The sequence below is a fragment of the Saccostrea echinata genome, unplaced genomic scaffold (genome assembly GCF_033153115.1).
Source record: "Saccostrea echinata isolate AGI-Se365-2 ecotype Australia unplaced genomic scaffold, CSIRO_AGI_Sech_v1 ptg000001l, whole genome shotgun sequence".
Taxonomy (NCBI): domain Eukaryota; kingdom Metazoa; phylum Mollusca; class Bivalvia; order Ostreida; family Ostreidae; genus Saccostrea; species Saccostrea echinata.
This window is the reverse complement of record NW_026889750.1, coordinates 15,684,880-15,695,000: the sequence shown is the minus strand read 5'-3', so window position 1 is coordinate 15,695,000 and position 10,121 is coordinate 15,684,880. Positions and strand designations below refer to the sequence as shown.

Here is a 10,121-nt window from a genome sequence, read left to right as displayed (position 1 = left end):
AAGTAGCCGTGGAACTAATTTTAGAATTGTATACAGAAGGTTGAATCTGATTGGCCAAAATTTTTATGTTTATTCGTAATCGAAAGGTCGCTCTGACGTGACCCCGAATGGGATGTTGTTAGATGTTTGAGAAGCGGTAGCGGATTCGGAACATCTAATTTTAATTAGATTGCAAACCATGTTTAGTCATTTTGATATGGAAGCATCCTCAGGTAGTGTAGATTCAATTTTGTTCATATGATGACCCCCAGCAATGTGTACACCAGGTCACGTGATCCTCACATCATTAGTGTTAGCTTGATGACGCGACCTCTAAATATAGAATGGACCCCCAGGGGTTGGATGGGGCCCATTGGGGGATCGAAAGTTTTACATAAGAACATATATAGAAAAAATATTTCTTCTCAAGTACAGGAAAGCTATGTTTAGTCATATTGATATGGAAGCATCCTCAGGTAGTGTAGATTCAAGTTCAAATGATGACCCCTGGGATAGGGAGGAGCCACAATGGAGGATCAAATTTTTACAAAGGAATATATGGGAAAATTTTTTAAAAATCTTCTCAAGTACAATAAAGCCATTTGTTATATTGACATGGAAGCATCATCAGGTAGTTTAAAATTCAAGCCCCCCCCTCCCCCCACCCCAGGTAATCTTTTCAATACTGAACTGATTTGTGCTTTTGCCTAGCCAATGTGCTCAGGTGAGCGATGTGGCCCATGGGCCTCTTATGTATTCATCCTGTGATATTTGTATTGATCACACTAATGGGTATATATATATACACAACTCTGTAATATGTACAAGTGAAATCTGTAAAACTTCAGAGTATTATGTCTTATTTTGATCTGAGAACTGATAAAATGTAGAAATGTGGAATTTTGACACAGAAAATAACTGTTATGTACCTTCTCAGCCAGTATGTAAATAATCTTCAGCAACCCAGAAGATATATTAAGCAGACTTTCATACTGTCTTCCGTGTATTTTAGTGGCAGCTTTGCTATCTCAATATAATGTGTGTTTTGTTAACTTTGTTATTTATTTTTTAATACTTAATTTTTTTCTTTCATCATTATTTTAAATTTGTCCACTTCCTAAGCTTTGTAAGAACAGTGTCTGGATTTTGTACAAAATAAACGAAGTTTGATAGTGATTTTTTTTTTTTACATCTTATATCTTCACTGCAGAGATCTTCCTGTATAGATTATCCCAGTTCTAGCATCAGTGAAGGTGTCACAAATAATGATATACATGTAAATGTTAAACTTTTATTTTTCAAAAATAATGTATTAACAAAACATCTATAAAATCAGATCTACGTGTAAATTGAAAGTAAAAAATTTTGTCATACAAAACTCTATTATGTCATGATAAAAAATATGTTAATATTGATGACTGTTAACTGGGCACTCCAAATTTGTCCCTGTGGTTCTTCATTGCCTTGGCCATCCATTCTAATTGGTCTAACATTTTCTTGGCTCCTGATTCCATGTGGCTATTTTGGGGATTACCTTCAGGATCAAATGCATGTTGCACGGTAGGAATTCCAAAAATGTTTGATACACTAAGACAGCCTAGTTCTCCAGTGATTGCTCTCAAAGCCATGGCAGCTCGCATTCCACCAAACTGACCTATGAAGAAAAAATAAAACTTGGATGTGTCTTGTAGAGAACACAAAGTAAATTTGTATGTGCAAAAGCAAGATTATCACACAAAAGTGTTAATTGGCTTAAAGATGCAAAATTGCAAAATCAAATTGTGCTAAAATGAAAACCGTGTTGCACAGTCTATAGTTTTTGTCTTCTCATCTGGACCATTAAAATAAATAGATCCAGTTTAATGTACATGTAAGAAAGACTCGAGGAGTAAACGCACAGGTAAAAGAGTGAAAAAAAAAGCAGTACAAAGAATATGTAAATTACATTACAACCTCTTATTTGGCACACTAAACACACATCAACTATAGCAGTCTTCATTTATCGATTGATATCACCATACCAAACAAGATTGTGATTTAAATCTATAGAATTGATGAATCAGAAATAGCATGTCTAATGGTGGCCCTGTTACTCATCAGACGATTTTCAAATGCTCTTTCTTTTATACTCTGTACACATATGTAAAACATATCTTTTACTATGACCCTACCTTTAACTAGGGATTTTTTGGACAAAACCTGATTCTACACTACACTGGGGTGTTTACGTGTTAATCTAACTTGAATTTACACAGTATGAGGATGCATATAAATTATACCAATTGTGATCTTGCTGTTCTCAAGATTTTTAAAGAAATTTTTAATAGGGCTTATGGCGAGTGTGTCCAGTCGATAGGGGATGATTACTCTTCCTATGCACCTGATCCTATCTCTGGAACTTACAGGGGTTTGTGTTTTATGCCCTAACAGATTTGTTTGTTTGTTTGTTGTTTTTTTTTTTGTTAGGTTTTTTGAGATTGATCTCTGTTTTGGCCCCACTCCTTGCTCTTGGGATTCTAATTTCACAAACTTGAACCAGTACACTAACGGGGGATGCATAATGATATGAATGATGCCCTACTGTGTGTGAGAAGAAGAGATATTTCAAAGAGTTGTTCAACTGTTGTGTTTGTTTAAAGAGCGGGTGTGACCGGTCGGCAGGGGATGCTTACTCCTCCATGGCACCTGATCCCACCTCTAAATTTTGAGGTCCGTGTTTGCTCTGCTCCAGATTTGTATCGTTTCATTGGACTTTCGAAATTGAATACTGTTCGTTATCTTCATATTTCATTCATATCTTCTGAACCAAAGAAAGAATATGAATAAACATATTAATTTTTTACCCCCTCTAAGCCGGGTTATAATTTGAATAATGGTTTAATCTTCATTACTTGGGCTAGTAAGTGATGCTTGCATTATTAATTTGACTTTTGATGCCATGTTGTTCTTGAAAATATTATGGCTCCAACTTTTGCTAAGAATATGTATAGCTATACAAATTACGGGGGGGGGGGGGTCCACAAGTACTGATAAAGAGGGCACGGACAGTTACAGTACACTCTGTAGCTATACAAATTACGGGGGAGGGGGGTCCACAAGTACTTATGAAGGGAACACGGACAGTTATAGCAGCTACACAAATTACGGGGGTCCACAAGTACTTATGAAAAGGACAAGTACAGTAACAGTAGCTATACAAATTACGGGGTATATAACTTATTTAAGGAAGATGAAATATTTGAAATGCTACTTGAAGTTAATTATTATACTGGTCGAAATACCCAGATGTACTTCTCAAGTCAATTGACTTTATTCGAAGTTACCATCAAATATACAGGTAAATAGGCGCATGTTCTAGTATTAAAAAACTCCAAGAATGAAAATTAAAAAAATATATATATTCTTTTTGTGTGACAACAGCTTAATTTTCAATTATTTGAATTTTAATACTGAAATATAAGTTAATTATATTTGATACACTTAAAAATTATTTTTTCTGATAATTAAAGATAGAAATGCAATTTTGTTTACAAGGTGTTTGTTAGCGTAATTTCTCTTCTCCCAATTCTCCTTTTCTGAAAATAGTAAAATGGAGAGTTTTGAACACACTTTTATAAACCTATAGTTGTGAATAAACTCGATCCACTTGCGCAGGAGATCTGTTTTTTTCTCGATCAGTATATTTGTTCCACCAGCCAGTTCTTAAGGTCTTAACCACCTCGTAGTTGTGCTGTTCGTATGAGTATTAATTTTATTAAATTTTGTACACCGCTATTTTTCATTGCTATTTACCTGACACCACGGTATTCTGTTTTATAGCTGGACTAGTGTCATGTTCTAAATTTTGAATTTACTGGGTGGGAGTAAATACAAAATTTAGAACACCCACCCGGTAAATTCAAAATTTAGAACATGACACTAGGATATATAAAATAGTTCTATGTAGACATTTATGCCAGTGTCATTTACTTCCATATCTAAATCAAATTCACATGTGATCCTGTGTTGTTCCTCTGCTCGGTTACAGGAAGTTTTAAAAAAAAGTCATGTTCTAGTCATGTTCTAATAATTGAATGTACTGGGTGGGAGTAAATACAAAATTTAGAACATGACAACCACGGGGGGGGGGGGGGGATGTGCATTCAAGAATAGCGGTTTTAACACTGAATATTTTAGATATTTTAGGATAGAGGAAAAAACAAACTTTCGTGAAAAAAGTAATAAAAAAATTTAAAAAGCAATTGTAAAAGAGGGGAAAGCTCGATTCCTAAAACACTTTAAACCATACTTGGAACATAACTTCTGCATGCACAAGGTATAGAACATGACATTACTTCCACCAGGTAAATTCAAAATTTGGAACATGACACAGCCATCCGTGATAAAAAAAAAAATATTGTCTCTTAGTAAGTGTTTCAAATGATTTTATTCCGGACTAATTCGATTTAATTGCAGATTCAACTTTTAAAAAATGCAAAAGCCTGTCATGAACTTAATCAACCTCTTTTTCCTTGTGTTTCTTGGACATTAATCTCAGTTTCCCCACTTTAAACCTAATCAGAAAAAATATGTTTTCAATGATACTTGCCCTGGGAATATGTAACAAGTCCACTTGGTTTAAAGGAGTAGGCACTGCCAGGAAAGGCGTCCAGTAAATTGGTCAGTGCCGGTGGGACATTGTGATTATACTCCGCAGACACAATGACGTAAGCGTCCGCCTCCTTGACGTACTTTTCGTTTTCTACCAGAATTTTAGGAGCTTTTTTTCTTTCCGGACCATAAAAATGTACTGGTTGTGTCACCATAGGGAAATTCATCTCCAAAGGATCTTTTATGAAAAAGAAAGAATAAAGATAATACAATAAGAATTTTACAATTTCTTATTTTACCCTCAGATGATTAATAGTTCTATTTTTAAAAATCATTTCATGCATGCTTATACTAGGTCTTCATTTTCATTCAGAAAAGTTAATGAATAATTGAAAAAAAAACTTAAAAGGCATTAAATGTACACGTTCGTTAGAAACCTACAGCATACCTATGAATCTCACGTTAAAATGGAACTTCTTCCCATGTAAATATACTAATTAAGTCAAATTTTTTTAATGACAATAAAAATTAAAAAATGACCACGTATAAGCTTGAAACAACAATAAAATTTATATATTTAAATATATGTATATTAGCTTTGTTTACAGAGGAGAGGGGGCTAACATGGCATAATAAATCAGGCACAGATCCAGGATTTTTTTCCGGGAGGGGGGGTCTACCCCATTCCAAAAAAAAAAAAAAAATAACAAAAAAAAAACAAACAAACAAACAAACAATTTTAAAAAAAAACCCTAAACTCCTTTCCAAAACGTATCAAGAAAAAAAACCCACGTAAAATCCATTTTCAAAACGTGAATAAAACCTATTTCGTGGTGGTGGCGGCGGGGTTCAAGTTTTCCGGGGGGGGGGGGTGTTCCAAAGTCATTTTTAATTTGCTTCAGTATGTACTTTTCATAACTTTGCAAATTTCAGGGGGTCCTGATCCCCCATGCCCTCTAGATCAGCGCATGTAAATTATTGATATTATATTTTATAAATGAATATACTTTCAAGAACGACAACCGTCTTTTGTTTACTATTGATTCAGACCAGGTTCAAATTTTAGGACAAATGCAGCATGTTATGATAAAGGAATAATTCAAACTCAGTATACATGATTGTTTTTGAGAATACTGAATTGACCTGTAAACTATTTACATGTATTTGGCCTACATATCATTGTAATAGCACACATGTCTCACCTGCATGCTGCCCCCCTTTTTTTTTAGGAAAAAATTAAGCAAATTAAAAATAAAATATACCAAATAATGTGACGTCGAAATTCCGTTCCTCTAATTTCCTCCTCATGAATTTGACAACCCTGAGTCCTTGTCGTCCGTCCCGAATACTCCCCAGAATCAGAAGAACTTTTAGCTTCTCTGCCATCTTCGCCTAATGGTTTAACTAGAAAATGGATATAAATAGATCCGGAATATTGACAGAGTATGCTTTATTCTTGTCCTGGCCCACTAGAGGATCACGTTATAATTATATATTCGTATTGCTTGTATTGTTAAACAAAGGCTGATGATTTGATCCAATGAAGTTAACGAAGTTCTAAATTCACCCCTTTTTTGTAATTCAAACTCAGTCTTTCTTTAAAAAATAAAATAGGAAAATAAATTATTTTTAAGGTCAAGATCTAGTAAATGAAAGGAGCCTAGAGATTTCTCAAATTTGAGAAATAAATTCCTTTAATGCTGCTTTATAACTATAGCTTGGTCAAATAAGGTGTCTCGGGGCATAATTTGTAGGTAAACAAGACGAAGAAAACCAGTCATGAATATGGGAGTTTTTTTCCATATCAGACATATATATATATATATATATATATATATATATATATATATATATATATATATATATATATATATATATATATATATATATATATATGTGAAAAGAGAGAGAGAGGATATTCAATGTTTTGTGGATGAATATGGAATTTATTTCACGAGTGGGACAGAATTTTTTGATATTAGAGTACATGTATATGTATACTAATCTTACGTATCACGCCATACATTGCCTTTAAATTGTGCGTTTTAATGAACCTGAACGTGAAATTATAATCCCCAAATAATTAAATTCTTTGATACTGTCTAACATATGCATGTTACCATTATATGTAAAAGTATATGGTGGTCTTCCCTTTGAAAAAATAAGTTATCTTTGTCTTTTTTTCACATTTACGCATAATTTCCAATTTTCTCTTTGAAAAAATAAGTTATCTGTCTTTTTTCACATTTACGCATAATTTCCAATTTTCGCAGTATTCATAAAATTCATGTAATGCTTTTTGAAGATCATCTGCAGTTTCGCAGGAATTAAATTGAAATCATCAACGTAAAATAAGATAAACAATTTCATATGTACAAAAACAGCTCACCTCTATACTTTTGGTAATACTAGACAGCCCTACAATATTCTTTTTCATCAAAGAATCTTCCTGATCCTTAATATACAATGCAAATAAGAATGGTGATAAATTTACTCTTTGTGAATTGTCGTACTCCATCATTACAATTAAAAAAGTCAGATGACTGACCATTCATCTGTATTTTTGATTTAATACCATTGTACATGTTTTTGATAAAAGTAAAACATTTACTAATAACTACATTTCTGAAAAAAATCACACCAGACACCGCGCCAAACTGTATATCAAAAGCTTGCAATAAAGAACAGTTTATTAATCCAAGATGTATATTACAATTATTCAAAAGGTCCTTTGTACCAGACGCTGTGAAACAGTGGAATTTATTAAAAGTAGAAACGAGAGAAGTCATCTCAATTCATTCCGTAAAAACTTAAGTACTTGCACAAAAGTCATCAGTCCGCCAAAGTATTTTGGTAAACGCTACACAAACATAATTCATACCAAACTTCGACACAACTGTTTATTTAATTATAATCTATAAAAAAGTAATATTATCAGTAGTCCTCTTTGTTCATGTGGTAAATAGTAGATGTTTATCATTTATTTTTTGCTTGTAGAAATTATCCAAATGCTAGGAATAATCTTTTTAACCGCCTGTTGCTGCTTGACAAATTGGTCACTATAGACACAAACCTTTTATCATGGACTGATATAAATTTGCCTTTACACACTAATAACAATATTTTTGCTGCATCAATTTATTTCTAAAACTTGTAGAATTTAAATTGCTATATTATTGAACAGAATTTTCACTTACATCACTAGTAAAATTTATATTTTTATGTATTATTTGCATGACATATTATTATATATAAGGAGAGGAACCAATAAGTTGTAAGAACTTGTTTCCAATCCTTTTGATTCATTCAATAAAATATGTCAAAACAAAAGCTTGCTTAAAATCTATAAATCCACAAAACAATTTTTCTTCTTCTGTTAATGAAAGTCTGAGACAGAAAATGTAATAGAAGAGGAGTACCCTTTTCTGAACCCAGTTTAGTGTAACATCTACATAATTCTCTAAACGGTTACTTAAAATACTCGTAACAAGTTTACACAGACAGCTTAAAGGGGGAGGAAATAAGCACCACCCTCAATTTTACCTGGTCTGTGAACCCCTGTCAATCAGATGAAATTAAGCCTGAGATTGGATACTGAAAATTGATTGACATTTTGTTACCTGCCGTTGTGTATATCTTGTATACCTTGGCTGGGGATCGTACCGATCATTGAATTAACATTCAGTCTTTGATGCCTACCGCATATATAACATCGTCAGTGATAAAGAAGCAGCCAGAGCTGATATTATTTTTTTTTTTACTTTATTATAAAGTAATTAGCCATATATAATTTATATGTAATCAGTCTGTCAAATAATAAAATAAATGAAAAATAAAATCATTGAGTTAATATATCTATTTCATTGTAATTGAGAAAGGGGGGGGGGGTCATTTCACTATACAATCTATAATGCAGTATAGATTATCCAAATTTACACGTACATCAATTTTACTTAAAACAGAAAATACTGAACTGCACTGGAAGCATCGTGTAATTTAATAAAATAATAATTCCTTTTTTATAATTATGAGATAGTCATATTGTCCAAGTTAAAAATTTTAAGACGTGTAATATTTCTTCGAGACATGGTGATGAAAGTTACGGTAAAATAACCAGTTTTAAAGAGAAATAAGCAGTATTATAAAAGCTGTCATTGCATATACAAGGTATGTTTAGAATTATGGATCCCGAGGAAAAAAAGTAGTATAAAGTGATTATATTCCCGTTTCGTCTACCTGTCGGAGAAACAATACGCGGATGCCATGACCATTTTTATGAAACATGATGGGTTAATCACATAGGAATTATATAAAAAATATTTATCTAATTTATTATGTATATTCTACAAAATTTAGCCTTCAGACAGGATTTCTAAGTTTTAGAGACTTATTCAGGACCGCGCTTTTTTCTACTTTCGTTTTTGTGAATGACTATTTCCCTCGGTGTCACCAGCTTACAACCAAAGATTTGAAATTTATTAACGCACAAAATTAAACTAAAATTGTCTCCTTTATTCAAACATATTTTAATAAAAGAACTGAACTAAAGGAATCAGTCTACATAAAAAATTAAGCATGTTTTATTTCAAAAATTTGACGATCAACATTTTGATTGACCAACACGCGAAGTTAAACTATGTCTTGTGAAAACATTTACAGGTAATATACAGGTAACATCCTGTGTATATAGGTAGGTATACACAAGCCAGCTTGGTTCCCTCGGGGCTTCAAAGCCGTTTCAATTAAGCTCCACCCCACACCAAACTTCCTGAGGAAAACCGACCGGTTGAAAACCTCGGCCTTTAAAAGAGTGATTGAACAATAATTCTCAGGATGAGTTGGATTCCTCTTAATTGTGTAGTTTTCTTTGACTGTTCCAATTAGCCATTTTTTCTGGTACAATACCACTTTTAAAAATAAGTTTTCATAAACTGGTAAAAATGTTGACAAAATTTTTCGTATGTGCTTATTTAGTACATTATCAAAACCCGGGGCCTTGATGTTCTTTAGTTTATTAACCAAAAAAGAAATGTTTTTCCCTTATAAATCGTTGGTCGAAGATCTCGTTAGTAATGTAGTTATCCATATAGTTTGCCCACATTACATTCAACATTACTAGTTTCATTCACGTCTTTAAACAATAAATCTAAATCTACGGAACATTTGTCTGCTCTCTTGGTGTTATTTAGAATATTCCAGTATTCCGCTGTATTTGTGGTACGCAGCTTTTTAAGTTTCTGTGAAACATCTTTTCTGTACTGTTTAATGGATTTATCCATTATCTTTTTGTAATATTTACTCGTTTCTTTGCTGTCACTCGTTTTGTTTAGATTACTTATACGCCTGGCTAGGACTTGCTGATTTACAGTTATTATTAAACCATGGTGTATCTTTTTTCCTTGGATTAGTGGATCGAAAAAAAAATTTCTTCCGAATGATTTTTCAACAGCATCAAAGAATGCATCGCATGTTCTTGAAATTACATCGTTAATGCTTTCTTGAAATTCTCAGATTTAAGAGTTCCTGTTCAATAATTTCCAAGGTAAATTGAT

General features: G+C 32.8%; 2 protein-coding genes across 2 annotated transcripts in view; one reads left to right on the top strand and one right to left on the bottom strand.

The window, feature by feature from the left end:
• Window positions 1-1,155, top strand: part of LOC133185595 (protein unc-45 homolog B-like) — a 25,390-nt gene extending 24,235 nt beyond the window's left edge. Inside the window, exon 21 of the mRNA XM_061320906.1 lies at window positions 1-1,155. This exon is cut by the window's left edge and continues 2,438 nt beyond it. The gene's annotated coding sequence lies outside the window, so the exon portion shown is untranslated.
• A 101-nt stretch (window positions 1,156-1,256) lies between these two features.
• On the bottom strand, window positions 1,257-5,978 carry LOC133185654 (quinone reductase-like). The gene is made up of 3 exons (XM_061320966.1): window positions 5,832-5,978; window positions 4,568-4,807; window positions 1,257-1,633 (listed from the first exon to the last, which is right to left on the bottom strand). The coding sequence occupies exons 1-3, from the start codon at window positions 5,953-5,955 to the stop codon at window positions 1,401-1,403; spliced, it is 597 nt and encodes a 198-aa protein (XP_061176950.1). The 5' UTR covers window positions 5,956-5,978; the 3' UTR covers window positions 1,257-1,400.
• Between the last annotated feature and the right edge of the window lie 4,143 nt (window positions 5,979-10,121).

Bases quoted from the DNA above. Each gene is read 5' to 3' on its own strand.
- LOC133185654 (XM_061320966.1), bottom strand. From the start codon at position 5,955: ATGGCAGAGAAGCTAAAAGTTCTTCTGATTCTGGGGAGTATTCGGGAC. The intron at 4,808-5,831 runs GTATATTTTATT...TTTTCATAAAAG, and splicing joins TTTCGACGTCACATTATTTG to ATCCTTTGGAGATGAATTTC. The intron at 1,634-4,567 runs GCAAGTATCATT...TTTTCTTCATAG, and splicing joins ACTTGTTACATATTCCCAGG to GTCAGTTTGGTGGAATGCGA.